This window comes from Talpa occidentalis, unplaced genomic scaffold, assembly GCF_014898055.3.
Source record: "Talpa occidentalis isolate TD23 unplaced genomic scaffold, MPIMG_talOcc4v2.1, whole genome shotgun sequence".
Classification (NCBI taxonomy): domain Eukaryota; kingdom Metazoa; phylum Chordata; class Mammalia; order Eulipotyphla; family Talpidae; genus Talpa; species Talpa occidentalis.
In genome coordinates, this window is record NW_026555331.1 from 100,909,630 (window position 1) to 100,927,868 (window position 18,239).

The 18,239-nt window shown below is 38.2% G+C and overlaps 1 protein-coding gene across 1 annotated transcript; it reads left to right on the forward strand.

Moving 5' to 3' along the window:
* Positions 1-207: 207 nt before the first annotated feature.
* On the forward strand, positions 208-18,000 carry NUP42 (nucleoporin 42). The gene is made up of 7 exons (XM_037509101.2): positions 208-433; positions 2,322-2,550; positions 3,737-3,831; positions 8,449-8,525; positions 9,252-9,338; positions 12,466-12,550; positions 14,020-18,000. Exons 1-7 carry the CDS (start codon positions 322-324, stop codon positions 14,592-14,594), a joined length of 1,260 nt encoding a protein of 419 aa, XP_037364998.1. The 5' UTR covers positions 208-321; the 3' UTR covers positions 14,595-18,000.
* Positions 18,001-18,239: the final 239 nt, after the last annotated feature.

The following is an 18,239-nucleotide window of genomic DNA, read 5'->3' on the forward strand; positions in this document are numbered from 1 at the left end:
CCTTCCCTCCATTTTGGATCGTAAGCCGCCTTTGATATCCGACGCCCCACACCACGATCAAATCCCTCTCTTTTTCCTTCAAACTATTCAAGCAACCCGCCATCTTAGGCCTACTCAGCGAGAGCGGGCAGTCAGTTCTTCTCAAATCCTATTGGGTAAAATCCACGCCTCTCAGCACCTGGGGGCGGGACAACAGGGAAAAGGCCTTTTCCGGGCGCGAAGAGATGACGTCACGTAGCGGCCCGAGCCCTAGGGTGGTTAAGTGCTCTCCGTTTGCCTAGAGTGTTGAGTGAAGACCGCTCCGTCCGCGTTACCATCGCGATGACCATTTGTCAGTACTTCCTCCAAGGCCGGTGCCGCTTTGGAGACCGGTGCTGGAACGAACATCCCGGCGCCAGGGGTGCGGGCGGGGGACGGCAGCAGCAACCCTCAGGTGAGGTTCCTCTCCATCCTCCTCCAGCCCCACCGAGAAAGGGCTGGCCTCGGGGTCCGGCGGGCGGGGAACGGGCCCCCAGACCTGGGCCTGAGGCTCGGCGCAGCGCCGCGGCGCACCGGTAACGGGACGCGGATGTGCTGATGTGCCCCCCACCCTCGCCGGTCCCGCCCTTGGAGCTGGCACGCAGTTTCTCTCCTAAGATTTATCTGCCCACTGGTCCCCGGTCGGTGTTTGTTGAGCAGGGGAGGTCAGAGATTTGGCCTTGCGTGCTAATACCAACCACAATTAAGTCAGAAGTACGTATCTCAGCTATCTTGTCCCTGAGTGGCTGTGGTTCGGCAATTGGTGTATTTCGACCAGACTCTTCCTTGCTTTACTGCGCTTCTGGGTACTTGTTTTATGTTTTTGTTTCTCCCTTCATACCCTGCACATAATTTGCCAAACTTTTTTTTGAAGGCGAGGCTGGCAACTGAGGCCAGTCAGACCTCCTAACTAGAGAAATCGCAAACTCCTTTGAAAACCTAGTAAAAGCTACAGAGCCATACCTAGACTTGCGCGTAAAGAGGGGAGGGTAGGACGCCCAGTTAAGAACTCTCGTCGTGAGGGAAAAGGAAGGAGTATAGAGGACCACTTTGACCTCTCCGGGCCTGTCTTTGTCGAAGCATTTGGAATCTCTCACTAGACCACTTGTGGATGATGCACACGGGCTACCTTCAAGGAGAGGAGCAATCAGTCAGAAAGCCATTGTAACGCAAGGTTGTTAAAGGTCAGAGGAACAGATTTGATTTTCTTAGGATTGGAATTTAGTCCCTGACAGTATCAGAAGATGCTGTTCCCCAACTCACACCCACAAGCTCTTGCTTAGGGCTATTCATCTGACCCTTAAACATTGTGTTCAGTGTGGTTTCATGTGTGATACCTCCTCTTGGAGACAGCCCTTTTACATCGCCCACAATTGGTCTAGTGAAATATTCCAAACCAAAACTTAGGACTCAGGGTCTAATAAGTGTGATTGTATTAACAGGAACAACAGGCGGTAATATTTCATTCTGTGGAGACTTACTGTAAATGTATTAAGTAATTGTTGAATGGATAGATTGATAGATGAAAAAATAAGATCTGTCAAGTAAATATTCATATTTAGCTCACCCCCAAAAATGAATGCTTCTGAAATTAATAAATATGAAAGCCAAAGCAACACATTTAAAAGGTGAAATAAACCTCTTCAGTTGTGTCATCCCCCAGAGGATTTGGAAAGTTAGAAAAAAAATAACATTACCACCTACTCGAGGGATCTCTTCCAGCAATGTGCTCTCATTTCTCTTTGGTTTTATTAAGTTATTTTAGATTTGGGAAATGAATTTGACAAAAGAGTATAGTTCCCATCACTCTAGTTTTTAATATATGTAAATGCATATCTCCCAATGTAGTCAGAAACACGGTGAATTATTTTGTTCCCCAACTAGGAAGCGATAAAATTTTGTAAAATATAGGGACAAAGAGGAAAGAGTCCTGTTGGTTCATTTTGATATTTATGAAATATTAGAAATTTACTTATAGAAGGAGGAATTCAATGCACTTATTCGCATGTGGTTATCTCTGTAATTTCCCCATGAAAGATAAATAAGTAGTTTTTTGTTTTACTTTAATCAGAGGAAAGACTGAGTCAGATAGATTTAAGTATATTCAAGGGTAGAGAGTAGAATCTTATCTTTTATATTCAACAAGCGCTTTAATACATTGTCCATTTTTCAGATGCGTTGAGTCATTATGTAATGTGTGCACATAATAAGACAACATATAATGAAATTTCTAGAGATTTAAAAGATGAGTTGAGAGTGAAATTGCTGGGGTATTTTATTTTATTTTATTATTTTTATTTTAGGTAGTAACAGACGTGGATGGAATACCACCAACCAGAGGTATTCCAGTGTCATCCAGCCATCCAGTTTCTCCAAGTCCTCACCATGGGGGGGCAGCAGAGATCAAGAAAAGTCATCTTTCAGTTCCTTCGATTCTGGAACTTCAACTGGCAGAAATTCAGGATTTGGATTATCTCAGAACCCATTTGCATCTCTTAGCTCTGATGAGCAGAAAGGTGAAAAGAAGCTTTTGTAAGTGAAAGCCTTCAGAAAAATGACTACCCATTTGCTTTTTTTCAAAAGCACCTACAATACTTTCCTTAAAAAAGAAGTAATACATTATTAAAAACTCAAAATTTAAAAAAAAAAATCACCAATGATCCTGTCACTTATAATCACTGTTTTGCATATATCACATTAGATACTGTTTCACTTAAAATACATCATCTCACCATAACAATACAGTGCAAAATATGAGGTAACGTAAAGCAATTTTTGATCTTGGAAGTCACTTTATACCACCTTATAGGTTTTTTTCTAAAACTTAACTCAGATAACCCACTGAAATTGATTTCCTTCATTATTTTGGTATAGCTTCATGGCATTTCTTGAGAACATTTGTAGTAGAATTTAATACTGTTGCCAAAGCAGTGCCTAGCTACCTGTAACTGTCTCAATTCCCAATTCCCAGGACAGAACTTAAATATTCTAATTAACCTCTTACTTCCTTTGACTAAATTAAAACAATGATGACCATTTTGAGACGTGTAACATAGGTGGATGATTTTTTTTTTAAAAAGTGAAAGTACAGGGCCTCCCTAGTGGTGAAGGGGTTAAAGTCTCCACACTATCAAGCTATCACCAACCACTGCAACATGAGTTCGATCCTCAGTCAGGGAGCTAACCCATATGGTGCAGCAGACCTGTTTTGTCTGCTGCTCCACTCAGCAGAGTATATATCAGTAGATCGGCTTGTTCTGTTCCCCACTCTGTCTCTGGTGAATCGTCTCACCCCTGCACCTCTGACCTATACCCCAGTTCTTGTATGCATAAATAAATAAATCTTTAAAAAATAAATAAATAAATGTTTATGATGATGAACATAAAGATCAAGAAAGATTAAAGTTAGTATTGTGAATTTCATATATTTAGTTCTTTAAAGTATGTATGGTATGTGTATGGTATAGTTATAACTTGATAAATGTATTGGTTAGTGGTTCAGTATATTTGAAAATCAAATTTATAAACATCCTATGATAATATTTTTTATCATAGTTCATATTTCTGAGCTTTTGCATTAAAGAACATTCTTTAGCAAATATGGGACAATTCTAAAATTATATATTCACTATGATGTAAAATTTCAGTGATTGAGAATTATAAATAATAAATTTTAGCAGCGGATAAAAAATGTCCTTTGTTTTTTTTTTTTTTCCAGAGAAGGAATTGTAAGAGATATGGAAGTTTGGGAATCATCAGGACAGTGGATGTTTTCGGTTTATTGTCCAGTGGAAAAGAAACCTAATATTTCAGGTATCTAAGACACTGTATGTTTTTAAAATGGGCTTTAAAAATGTTATTTTTCTAAAACTAAAACCATGCTAAAGGAAGAAATTACAGTTGGAGTTTGGATATTTTTTAAAATATCCAATTATTCTAGCACCACTTCATAATTTAGAGATTGAGGTTAGAAGATTTTGTTCTTTTAAGATATGTGATTCTCTTGAAAAAATTATAAAATCAGGATACACCACCATTCCATTTCTGTAAGTCCAGGAAGAAATTTTTTTCTTGGTTCCCTGCATGTACAACTTCAAAACCTTTTAACTGCCCTCAGTGAAGAGAAGAGTCACATCCTACCTGCCATTAGCATTAGTGCCTTAGCTGCCTGATTCTGTTCTGTGTTTCTTTCCTTTCTTACCTTTTAAGAAGAGGTTTTGTTTGTTTTGGGTTTTTTTTTCAAGATTTATTTATTTATGCACACAAGAACTAGGGTGTAGGCCAGAGGTACGGGGTGTGAGAGAATTCACCAAACATAGAGTGGGGAGCAGAATAAGTGTATCCAGTGAAATATACTATTGAAGGGAGCAGTAGGTGAGACAGGAGAGTTCTGTTGCGCCATGTGGGTCAGCTCCCCGGCTGGAGATCAAACTATGTGGCTGGCAATAGCTTGATAGCACTGTGTCTTTAACCCTTGTGCTACCAGGGAGGCCCACCTAAGAATAGTTACTTTTCACAAGGCATGTTGAGACCTTCCCTGGAGGTAGTTTTGAAGGTAGGGAACTTTATCTCCTTAACTTGGCTTAACATTGCATAGCATTCTAGCATTAGAACTAGACTACTCCTTTCCTTCCCATTTTCTTTTGTCCATTGTCCCTAACGTCTTTCTGAGCTGAAACCTAGTCCACCATGCTTTTCCATGCTCACTCGGTGTTCCTGGGTCTCCTTTGCAGTCCCTCAGAACCCTCAGATTTATACCTGCTCATGCTTTGTGAGCATTTGTGTCACCCACGCCTTAGTTGTTCATCCATTCATTCAGTCACCAAGTATTTATTGAATTTCTTCCTTGTACCCAGCCCTATTCTGAATTTAGGGGACAGACTGAGGAGCAAGACAGACAAGATCCCTCCCTTATGAAACTTATATTCTTTAGAGAGGGAGACAATAACTAATATAAATGAAATAATTTCACATAATGACATTTTATGTAAAGGAAGTAAAGAAAGAAGTAATATACCTGTTTTTAATCAGTTCAAAATTGTACTTAATGCCCATTGCCCTAAAGCATGTGTTCTTAAAATGTGGAATGTGGATCCCTAAGTAGGGTTGCCAGGGAATTTGTGGGACATCCAATTAAATTTAAATTTCAGACTAGGGCCTCCCTGGTGTCCTAGGGGTTAAGTCTCAGCGCTCCCACTGCTACGGGTGAGTTTGATCCCCAGCCAGGGAGCTAACCCACATGGTACAGCAGATCTCTCCTATCTCACCCATTGCTCCCCTCAGCAATATATTTCAGTAAATCTGCCTGCTCTGCTCCCCATTCTGCTCTGGCGAATCCTCCCCCCCAACCCCCAACACCTCTGACCTACACCCCAGTTCTTCTATGCAAAAATAAAAATAATCTGATTAACAAAGAATAATACTTTTAATATGTATGTCTCATGTAACATTTTGGACACATACTAAAAAAGTATCTGTTATGTTTGAAACTCAGATTTAATGGGGCATCCTGTATTATTTGCTAAATCTGGCGACTTGTTTTCTCGAGATCTTCTGGAGGCTATCAAGTTCAGTTGTTTTTATAATATATTAATTGCATTTTCAATTTGTTGATATTCACACTATTGGTGCAAAAGCATTAATGAGTAAAACTGCTTATATGTTAGCATTAATGAGTAAAACTGCTTTTATGTTAGTATTTAGTTGCCTCAAGGCAGAGGCAACTAAATACTAGTACACTAGCGTAATCGCAATTAAAAGGAAATTAATGCCATTTTTACTTAAAGGAAAAGTTATCCTTTTCCAATTATGTATCTGAGAACAGGTTTTCTTCATACACTTCAGTCATGCAATATATTGAACCAATACAAGGCAGAAGTATATGTAAGGGCAGAAGTATATGTAAGAAACCAAAATTCTTCTATTAAGTCAAATAAGAGATTTACTAAAATAAAACAATGCCATTCATCTCACTAACTTTTTTGTTTTGGAAATAGTGTTTTCATTTTCATTGATAAATATTGGTTTCTTAGTTATAAATGAATTAATATTTTCTATATTTATATCAGTTTTCATTTCAAATATAGTAAAGATTGACATGTGACTTGATGTAACCAAAAGTTCTTTGGGACTTGATGATTTTTAAGAATGTAACAGGTCCTAAAACCAAAAAGTTCAAGAACCACTGTTCTTGGGATCCATTAGAGAGGTAACTTTTCCTGTATAGTTAGAATGATTCTACTTTTGTACCACCTTTGAGAAATTGAGAAAATAGTCACTCAATTCATTTTTTGTGACTTGTAGTTCAGATAAGGAACTCCAGTTGAGCCTTGCTGGAATGAATGGACAGTAACTAAGGGACATTGTTCCTTTAGATAGAGTGGTTATCTGTACTTAGGAGATAACCCTGAATTTAGAAAAGATATCAGTTGGGGAAAACATTCCTGACAATGGCAAGTGCAAGGGCCTTGACATGAACAAGTTTGCAGACATGAACTTATTTGCAGACTAGTAAGACCTGAATCACTAAGGGAGAGTAAATGAAGGAAAAGTAGTGATATGATATAAGGCCAGAGTGGCAGCCAGAGACCAGATCATACGGGGCCTATTTGACTGGGCAGTCATGAGAGCTTTAAGTAAAGAAGGGATATAACCTGATTTGAAAAAGCTTTTTCCAGCTGTTGTGTGAAAAGAAATGATCTGTTGGGGGAACAAAATTGAAGCAGGGAAGTGAGTTAGGTGTCCACTGTTAAATAGTAGGTTAGAATTACTATTAGTGGAAACAGAATCGATCAAATTCAGGTTCTGTTTTGGAGCTGGAACTAACAAGATGCTAATTGATTGCATAAGGGGAAAGAAAAATACAAGGTGATTTCTAGCGTTTTGGGCTTAAGCAGTTTTAAAAAATGGTAAAGACAGTTCTTAGAGGCAATCCAGAATTCTGGATTGTTTTGTTTATTTATTTTGATTACTTTGTCACTGACTTTGTATAATTTTGAGAGGATTACTTCACATCTCCATATATGCACAAGGTTGTTATTTGAATGTTTAGTTTTCTTCACTTTGAGATAGGTTCCTCGGAGTTACTGATGATCTGGGTTACAAGTAATTCTCTGTAGAAAATATTCTAGACTTTTTTTTTTCCTTAAGTTTTCCAAATTATAAAAGTTACAGCTATTGTTATAGACATGATAGAGAATACAGAAATATGTAAATAAAATAAAGGTTACCTGAAACATTTTGGTATATTTTTATTAAAATACATACACACAAACATTTCTTGTTCATATATATATATATTAAAAAAAATTAACATTGCTATTAATTGTGTGTTGTTTGTCTCTAATACTAAAATTACTGGAATAAATATCCTTATACATAATACCCTTTGTTTATACGTCTTATTATTTCATGAGGTTAAATCCTAGAAATTGCATTAAGGTCAATGTGAACATTTGTGAACATTTTTAAGACATTTGATGCTTATGGTCATTTTTCCTCACAGAAAAGTAACTTTTTAAGTTCCTTGATGACAAATAAGGAGAACGTTCATTTCACCACATCCTTATTAATGTGTCAACCATGTTTAATTTTGTCAGTCTGATAAGTAAAGCATTTTCACTATTTTAAGTTGTATTTTTAAATAGACCTTTTGAATCTCATTCATTTATATAGTGGCTATTTGAATTATTTTGTTAATTGCCTATTGATTATCTTTGCCTATGTTGACTTATTTTCCTTACATTTAAATTAGCTCTTCTTGGCCTCCCTGGTGGCGCAGCGGGTTGAGCACAGCGCTTAGAAGCTGTCCACAGCCTCTGCAGCACAGGTTCAATTACCAGCCGGCCAGGGAGAGACCCACATGGCGCAGCAGACCTCTCCTGTCTTGCCCGCTGCTCCCCTCAGCAGTGTATTTCAGTCAGTCTACCTGTCTGCTCCCCACTCTCTCTGGTGAATCCTTTCCCCGCATTTCTGTCCTGTACCCCAGTTCTTGTATAAATAAAAATAAAACTTTAATAAATAAATAAATAAATAAATAAGCTCTTCTCCTGTCATATACATGGCACTTATTGTTTCTTCAGTTTACCATCTGCATTTTAATTTTGCCTATTGTAGTTTTTGACATAAAGAATTTTTTTGAGGCAGAAGTTTGTAGTCAGCTCTTCCTTTTTCTTTTCTTATTCCTTCTGCTCCATTTATCTTTAGAGTTATCCCCATTCAAAGATCAAATAGCCAACTATATTTTATTCTAATTTTATACTTTATTAAGCATTAAATAAAGAGTAGGCTTTGGATTTTTCCATATGATTATAAAATTTTTCTAATGATCAACATGAGCATATTTTCTTTTCTAGCACCTCTAGCTTTACTATTCTATCATCAAACGTATTGGTATTTATTTTAAAGATTCCAATTGATTCCTCACTTCAGGTTTTACAGACATTTCACCAGAGGAGTTGAGGCTTGAGTACCATAACTTCTTAACCAGCAATAACTTACAGAGTTATGTAAGTTTGTTTCCTATTCATCTACCTCAGATTAGCTGTTAATTGCTGTTGTCTTTTTGATGTGACTTGTTTAGAAAGTGGATAAGGTGTATAATTTTTTTCAGGAAAAGGTTATTTTATAAATTTCTTTGAAATTCATTGGTTATCTGAAATGGTGATAATGTATTTTAACTGCAGTAACTAAGAATGTCATTTTTTTATTACAAATTAACCAGCAGCAATCCCAGAAGTCAAACCCTTTCATCATTTGACAAACAATTATGAGGTATCTCGTAGGTGCAGCTACCATGATGAATGCCAGTAAATAAAGTTAAGTAAGATGCAGTCTGTTACACAGTTTAACATCCTTACATATCAAATACCAAAAAAATTCAAAAGCTGGGCTTGAGTAAATTGAATACCTAAAGGAAATGACATAAACTGTGTTTTCTGTGTCGCAGCCATGATCATGTATTTCAGCTAGTATTCATGTTCACCTCCCATCCAAATGCAACTCTTTGCTGCCAGGTACTTGTGATTCTTCACCAGGTGATATCAGGAGCTGGAGAACAGGATGAGACTACAGCTGAAATATCTTTGGCTAATAGGATCGGGTCAATGCAAATTTTACAATAGGCCATGAAAATGTTTTATAAACTTTTTGTAATTTTGGCAAATAAAGATGTGAAGTTGTTGTGGAGAGATTAAATTAAGCACTCAGTATTATTATTGTTCTTCTCTCATCAGCTGAATTCTGTCCAACAATTAATAGATCAGTGGAGGAAAAGGATAAATGAACTGAAAAGTCTAAATACATCAACTAATATATCTTTGGTGAGTATTGGAGAGTTTTCTGCAGGGATGTATCTTCTCTATAGCTTTTTTCCAGAGAATCTCATTTTGGATATGGAAATCAAAGCAACATTCTCTGTCAAGAATTTTGACACAGGGCTACCCCGGTGGCGCAGCAGGTTGAGCGCAGCGCTCTGAGGCTGTCCGCAGCCTCTGCAGCACGGGTTCGATTCCCAGCCAGCAAGGGGGATACTCACGTGGTACGGCAGACCTCTCTTGTCCCTCCCCCTGCTCCCCTCAGCAGTGTTTTCAGCCCGTCTGCCTGTTCTCCTCCCTGCTCTGTCTCTGGTGAATTCTCTCACCCTCTCGCACCGCTGGCCTGTTCCCCAGGTCTTGTACAAATAGATAAATCTTTAAAAAAAAAAAAAAAAAAGAATTTTGACACACTCTCAAGAATTGTATCATCATTTAGAGTTAAGGACCTAGAATTGTTTTCTCTCTGGTCCTTAGTCAGAAAGGCACAGATAATTAAACTTTTCTAAAACTAGTTTTTAGGGTAAGATTTTTTACTTTGGTATAGTACTAGCTTTGGAAGTTTGACATGAATATTCCAGGTTATTATCAACATTTACAAAGAAATTGCTTTGAAAAATGATATAAATGCACATTTAGACTGCTGTAAACTTTCATGACTGCAGGATTCTTACCACATGTTCCTTTCCTTACGCAGCAATGCCTTTAGGAGATATACCCACTCATCTCAAAAGATACCAACTGTAGCATACTCATTATTGCTGTGTGTTAGTATTTCTCTACCCCTATAAAACGTTCTTAAGAACCTTTTTTTAAAATAAGATATTTGCATTTAGAATTTAACATTTCCATATTTCCAGGCAGTTTGTTTCTACTTTCTAACAAACAATGTAAGAGTAGTATCTGCTTAAACTTAGTGAATGACAGTCCCAGCACCCCACTACCTTCTTATATATGTGCTTCCCAGTAACTGGACATGTATGCAAAGCTCCTTTTTCTCACTCTTCAGTTGTTATACTGCAATTTGAATTTAGTAGGACTTCTTGGGAATATTCTGTCCCTAGGTGAAAAATGGTACAACATCATCTTTGCTGAGAGCTTTTGTAAAAGAGATAACAGTCCAAAAAATTTCCCTCGTGGTTGGAAGTTCCTAGTTTCCTAGGACCCTCCATAGGTGAGACAGACAACCATAACTGGCTTAGTTATTCATTCATTATACTTTTTTTTTTTTTAAAGATTTATTTATTTTTTTATTTTTACAAGCACTGGGTACAGTCAGAAGCGCGGGAGGGTGAGAGAATTCACCAGAGCCAGAGTGGGGAGCAGAGCAGGCAGAAGGACCGAAGTACACTGCTGAGGGGAGCAGCGGGCGGCAGGAGAGGTCTGCGCGCCATGGGGGACCCTCCTCCGGTGGCCGGGGAACAGCCGGGGATCGAACCGGCACTGCAGAGGCTGCGGGCAGCTTCGCAACCCAGCGCTCAACCGCTGCACCACCGGGGAGGCCCTCATTCATTATACTTTTAACCCATTCTACAGACATTATTAATAAAGTTTGTTTAACCATTTACCTATTGAATATTACATAATGAGGAGAAGAAGCTAGGCCCCCAAAAGTACATACTCTATGATTCCATTTATCTAGAAAAGATAAACCTCATGTATTGTGATAGAAAACAAATGAGCCGTTTGTTGTGGCCAGAGGGTTGACTGGAAGAGGACATAGAAAACTTTTAGAGTGCAAATGTTCTAAATCTTGATTGTGGTTATGGTTTTTTGTTTTTTTTTTTAAGATTTATTTATTTATGCATACAAGATCTGGGATAAGGCCATAGATGCGGGGGGTGAGAGGATTCACCAGAGACAGAGTGGGGAACAGAAGAGGCAGATTGACTGAAGTACACTGTTGAGGGGAGTAGTGGGCGAGTCAGGATAGGTGTGCTGTGCCATGTGGGTTGCTCCCTGGCCAGCCAGGGATCGAACTCGTGCTGCAGAGGCTGAGGATTGCCTCATAGTGCAGTGCTTAACTCCTTGCGCCACCAGGGAGACCGTGGTTGTAGTTTTAAGCTTGTCAAAGCTCATTAAAATATATACATAAAACAGGTATGTTTTATTATTTGTAAACGAAACCTCAGTAAAAGAAAAAAATTTTTTAGTACTATTAAGGCTTTCAAATGAGAAAATATGTATCTGCTTGGGTTGATCATGAAAGACGTCTTGAAGGGAAGAAGTAAGTGAAAAATCCTGGGAAACAGATTTAGATTTCAGCAAGCAGGAATGAAAAGCATAAAGTATTTTCAGGGAAATAAACAGATTTTAGTGGTAAGATTTTAATAAAGTAATTGTAAGTCAACTTTAATTCAAGCATCAGAGTTGTGGGCATATTCATACTTTGGGTGTTTTTCCATTTTAAGCATTTAACTTAACTTTTTTTTTTAAAGATTTATTTATTGGGCCTCCCCGGTGACGCAGCGGTTGAGCACTGCCCGCGGCCTCTGCGGCACCGGTTCGATCCCCAGCTGCTCCCCCGCCACCAGAGGAGGGTCCCACTTGGCGCGCAGACCTCTCCTGCCACCCGCTGCCCCCCTCAGCAGTGTACTTCGGTCCTTCTGCCTGCTCTGCTCCCCACTCTAGCTTTGGTGAATTCTCTCACCCTCCCGCGCTTCTGACTGTACCCAGTGCATGTATAAACAAACAAACAAACAAATAAATACAACATGCTGCTATAAAATAAATAAATAAAAATTTATTTATTTATGCATATAAGAACTAGGGTACAAGCCAGAGGTGGGGCAGGGGGTGGTGAGAGGATTCACCAGAGGCAAAGCGGGGAACAGAACAGGCAGATTGACTGAAATACTCTGTCTGCTCAGGAGAGCAGTGGGCAAGTCAGGAGAGATCTGCTGTGTCATGTGGGTAGCTCCCTGGCCAGAGATCAAACTCGTGCTGCAGTGGCTGCGGATAGCTTCATAGTTAGGTAGCTTCATGGGTTGTGTCTTAACCCCTTGTGCCACCAGGGAGGCCCTAACTTTACATTTTTAAACAGATATCATAAAAGTTGAATTTAACTGGAAGGTATATAGAATAGGTATTGAGAATTACTCATAAGCATGTTATCATTTGCGTTCTTTTTTAATAGCTCTCTGATGTGAAGGTTGGAGTAAATCAAGCGGCACCTTCATTTGGATTTGGCAGTGGGCAGACAACAACATTTGGGTCACCAGGTACGCAATAAAATAATTTAGAACTTCACTAATTTAGAAAAGTAGGATTTTGTAGGTTTCAAGTCATAAAACCTGAAAACATGTTAATTGCCATTTTTTGTTTTTTATTGACATAACACCAGTTATATAGATTTATGTTATATAGGTTTCGTATGTACAGCATTGTAAATCAACAGCATATGCTACATTTAATTTGCCACCAAAAATATCATTTTCATCCTTAACCATACTCTTGACTCTTTACACTGTTTGTTCAGTCCTATCTGTCCCCAGACCTTCTGAGAGTCACTAGTTTGTTTTATAATGTTTGGTTTTCTTTTATTTTGTTTGTTCGTTAGTTTTGTTTCTTTATCTTCCACATGATAGTAAATTTTTACAGTGTTTGTCTTTCTCCATTTGGAATATTTCACTAACTAATACCCTCTAGTTCCATCCATGTTATAGCAAATGGCAGGACTCATCTTTTTCATATAGCTGATGAACATGGAAATGCACCTTGCTCTTGAAATTAGTGTTTTCATGTTCTTTGTGTAAGTACTTAGAAGACAGATAACTGGATCATAAGGAACTTCTATTTTTAAATTTTTGAGGACTCTCCATATCATTTTCCATAATGACTGTGTTAAGTGCCATTTTATTTTTTTTTAATGAATATTAAGGGTTTTTTTATTATTATTCATTTATTTATTTATACAAGCACTGGATACAGTCAGAAGCACGGGAGGGTGAGAGAATTCACCAGAGCCAGAGCTGGGAGCAGAGCAGGCAGAAGGACCGAAGTACACTGCTGAGGGGAGCAGCAGGCGGCGGGAGAGGTCTGCGCGCCATGTGGGACCCTCGTCCAGTGGCCGGGGAGCAGCCGGGGATCGAACCGGCGCTGCAGAGGCCGCGGGCAGCTTCATAACCCAGTGCTCAACCGCTGCGCCACCGGGGAGGCCCTTAAGTGCCATTTTAAATCACCTTTATAAATTCTACCGGCTTCCATTATGAAGCTTTGAAGAATTTGAGTCATAAAGCATTTGTGAAATAGGACTGGACATTTTTTTGGAAAGACTTTAGTTTTTCAGAAGTTTCATAGGTATACCTAGCTATTGTTGCAGCACATTTGAAAACTTTGTCATTGTGCTATAACAGCATAGTATTGTCCTCAAATGAGAGGTCTGGTGAGACTGAGGATTAGGGAATGGGGGTGAGAGTGTGGGAGCCAAAAGTGAAAGTCCACTCCCTAATCCCTGAGTTTTCTCAAAGCTATCTTCTTGAGTGAAGATAAATCACGAAGGAAGTGCAATCAGTGTAGCAGAAAGACAGGACAATGGGGTTTAGTGTATTCATTCTAACTTTTCTTTTTCAGTCTTCTTCCTCCTAATAAACTTCTCAACATCCACACATGGCAGAATAAGAAAACGGGGAATAATATGACTGTATTTTCAACTATAATGGGTTCTTTTTTCTTTTTCTGGTGTTTATAGGTTTTCCAGTGAATAACAGAAGTGATAATGCTCAGAATTTTAGTTTTAAAACAAGCTCTGGATTTGGCAGTACCCCTTCTGGAAGCCCTTCTGTGTTTGGGAGTACACCAGCATTTGGAGCTGTACCCTCTACCAGTTCTGCCATCACTACTTCTGCTACAACTTTTGGATTTGGGAAAGCTGAAACCACATCTGCTGCTTCATTTTCATTTAAAAACCCTGCAGCTTCCAGTTTTGGATCAACTGGATTTTCAGGATTTCCACCTCCCATGGCGTCAGGTCCTGCTGGCGCTCCAGTGGCTCCAGTCTTTGGAAGCAGCAGTTCTACAGCTGGTTTTGGTAGTCCAAACTCACATTCTCACACTGCTTTTTCCAAGTCACCCAATGGCGCCTTTGGAAATAGTGGCATATCCACCTCGCTCCCAGGCTCACTTGGCAGTACCACAACAGATAATGTATTATTCACACCTAAGGATCAGCTGTCAGCAGAAGAACTAGAACAATTTCAATCCAAGAAATTTACACTAGGAAAAATTCCATTAAAGCCACCACCTATGGAACTTCTAAACATTTAAAATGGCAATTTAAATACCAAAAAGAACAGCTTTTAAATTTATTTTGAGTGATTCATATAAAACAGCAGATGTATACATGTATACATATACACACACATATGTGTATATATATATTTATAAAGAATATAAGCTTTCAGTAATCTTAGGGGTTTTGAAATTTAACTTTTTTCCCCTTGAGCTAATTTAAGTAAAACACTCAGCAAGAGATTTTTTTTTTTGCCATAATTATGAATGGAACTGAAAAAAACTCAATGTGCACTGAATAAATTGCATTTCTCATTCTACGTTACTTAACTGGCTTACCCTTTAAACATTTTTTTTAGAAGGAGATAATTTTTAGAACATTTAGGGGGGAAATGCTTAAATACTTAGCCCACTTACCAAATAAATCTGAGTAGCATGATTTTCCTTCTTGTTAAAGACTCTCTTAAAGAAAGAAATAATAGTTTTTGATATAGAGGGTGACAATTTTTATTTTGGGGACCAAGGAAGCATTTTTATGAACTCATTTTGTTCCCCTGTTGATTTTGATAGTCTCATGGGTAACCACATGAGTTCTCTTTAACAATTTTAAGCTAATACTATCTTGGCCTAGTTTTCGTATAATTTATTTCTCATATTATCTTAACAAGTAGATGAATTTTAAGGATAGAAATTGTGATTTCATATGAATAAATATTTATATAAATAAATATATAATGGGATCAGAATCAACTATTTCTAGAACTTCAGTTAGACTTCTCAGACATGTTTGGATGTCAGATTGAGGGAAAAAGATCTTGTGTATTTTATATATGGATGATCCAGGAAGCAAAGTCCTGTCATGGATTCAGGCATATGTGTTAGAGCCATGCTTCTTTCTCAGGCCTCAAAAATAACACAGCTAGTACTGCCAGATCATCTAGCTAACATAGTTCTGCTATTCAGCTGATTTTTTTTTAAGTGAAAGTAAAACCTTACATAAAAATAATCCAAATGATTTCAGTGTATTTGAAAAGGATTCAGTTCGAAGTATTATATGTCTTTGAATTACAAAGTTCTGGAATCCCAGCATTTGGGAATGTGTACTCAAGGAGTATGCATTTGAAAACATTTGGGGTTTAGAGATGTTCAATAGACCATAAATTTTTGCTTTCTTAAGCTCTAAAAGACTTTCCAATGTTGATTCAACTTATGACTGACTCCTAGATGTTCCTACCTGTATGGAAATAACCCTGGTTACTTGTAGATTTGTTGCAGGCTTACCAGATGGTGGCACATGTTCTTGCTGTCTATAGGGTAACTGATAAACACCTAGATATAATGGGATACATCAGTATAACTATAGCATAACCACCAAAAGTACAGGTACAGAATGATATGAATGATATATCATTTAAAGTACAAAATGTAAAACACTGTATCATATAGAAACATAGTAAAAGAATAACAGCATGAGAATAATAAGCATTCAGTCTCCCCTTTATCAAAAAGAAAAAGTCAGGCAAAGCATTACTGGAATTACCTATTAATTCAGAAGCTACTCAACTCAGGAACATTTACGTAATTCAGTAGAGAAAACATCACTGTGTAAGAAAAAGCTTGCTTCATTAAAAGTTCCCTGATGATATGGACTCACCAAATGCAAATGCAAGATTAGGAATTCAGTCCTACAAGACCCCCTTAAGTAGGTTTGGAAGCAGGCTCTGAAGGATCTGGGAAGTCCCAAAAAAAGTATCAAAAATAATATGTACACAGGACCTGCGAAGAATACATACAAATGCTACAAAGTAGTTAACAGTCCTGAGGGGCCATCAGCCTGTGGTAACTTCCAGAGAAAATGAATTTTTTTTTAAAGTTTTGAAAGGGAAGTGAAATCAGTGGGAAGGAGAAATACCCAAAATAGCCAGAAGAAAATCTAGAGATAAACCTAGCCTGGGAAGATTACATTAACTTTATAAAAGAGTCTGAGAAACCTTATCTCTTCAAGGAATCTTTACTAAATGGGTAAACTTGGGCAGGTTAACTTTTCTAATCTTACCTGAAGAATAGGTAATATCCACCACCCACTGATTATGTGAATCAATAATGTAATGTATTTAGCAGAGAAATTATACTCAGTAATTCCATTATTGAGCAAAACTGCTTATTCAATATAAAGAGTTCAGATAAAAATACATAAAATAAAAATTGTATTCCACTTCCCCAGAAACATTGTATTTAACATTCTTGTATATGGTTCACGTGTTTTTATTCTTTTTATACATTCTAATAGTTTTCAGTGGTAATCATGATTTTGCACCTTGTCACTTAACAGAGTCTCTTGAACCTTCAATGTCAGCACATAGATTAACTGTTTTTTAAAGGTCATATGGTAGCCATTGTTTATTAATTCATTTAACCATGTCCCTGGTTGTGGGCCAACAACCCTTCAGCAAGACATCCTGGAGCATACATGTATATTGTAGAATGTCTTACTGAAGACCTTTGCGTATATATACATATATATGTAAATATATCTTTACACCATTGTTGAATTTTTGTAAGAAGTAAGAAACACTGAGTTGAAGTAAGAAGTGTTTTGATTTTACTAAATTGCTCTTTGAAATGTCAGTTTATGCCCTCTTGTAAAAACAGGAGACACCATTTATGTGTCAAAGGAGAGTAGATAATGATTTGGTTGTAATTGAATATATACAGTGGATAATGATTTTGTTGTAGGCAACATGAGGACAGGGGGCTTGATCAGCAATGGTCATTAAGCTCCTACCAGGGAGTCCCCTGGAGTAGAACCACATGGAAGTTTTGGATCTTGTGCATTTTCCTCCCCTCAAAATAGCTGGAGAAAAAGGATTCCCAACTGCTCCAATATGTTACTACTCTGCAGACCAGAAATTATGTTTACCAGTATTGAATGTCCAAATCCACCATTGACCATAAGGATGGATCTCATCAAAGCAGAAAGAAAACAAAAAACATTGGCAGAAAGTCGAACCTTAGGCAGCTCACTAATGAGGATGGAGTGGAGAAAGATGGAGCTAAGAAACAGCTCCAGCTTTCTAACTGACCAAGCAGTTTCTAACATACCAAACCTGAATCTGTCATCTTGAAGATATGGAACTGCAACACCTCTGCATCCCCCTCCTCTCAGCTCCGGCATAGCCAACCTAAGCCCTGGGAGGCCATCTCCTGTGACCAGCACATCTGCGGAGCCCAGAGTGCCCTGCACTTGTTCCCACCTGCCGCAGACAGGACAGCAGATGAAGTTCTCTGCCATTAACGAAGACCCAGAGTCTAAATGAATATGCAGTGGGGGAAGCTGGGGAGAGTGCCATCAAAGCAGCTCTGCCTTTCACTCCTGCAGCCCAAGCTTTTATTAAAGATATGAACAAAGGAACAAGAAAATAGCACATAATTGTGTTTTTGCTTGTACAGATTAATAAGTTACTGCTGAAAACAAGTTTTCCTGGTTGGTAGGAAAAATGCGCACAAGCCAGCACGTCATCGGAGAACAGGAGTCAATTCTGGGAAGAAGTTCTGTTTGCAGAACTTCCGTCCTGGAACCTGGAATGCAGAGTAAACAGGTATTCTCCAAAAACTCCAGCTCCCTTTAGGGCAGCAGGCTCCCAACACCCACATAGCTATTCCATACCCTCTTTTCAGTCT

Excerpts from the sequence above, each read along its gene's own strand:
- NUP42 (XM_037509101.2), top strand. The coding sequence starts at position 322 with ATGACCATTTGTCAGTACTTCCTCCAAGGCCGGTGCCGCTTTGGAGAC. Across the intron at positions 8,526-9,251 it reads GCAATAACTTACAGAGTTAT|CTGAATTCTGTCCAACAATT; the intron begins GTAAGTTTGTTT and ends TTCTCTCATCAG. Across the intron at positions 9,339-12,465 it reads CATCAACTAATATATCTTTG|CTCTCTGATGTGAAGGTTGG; the intron begins GTGAGTATTGGA and ends CTTTTTTAATAG.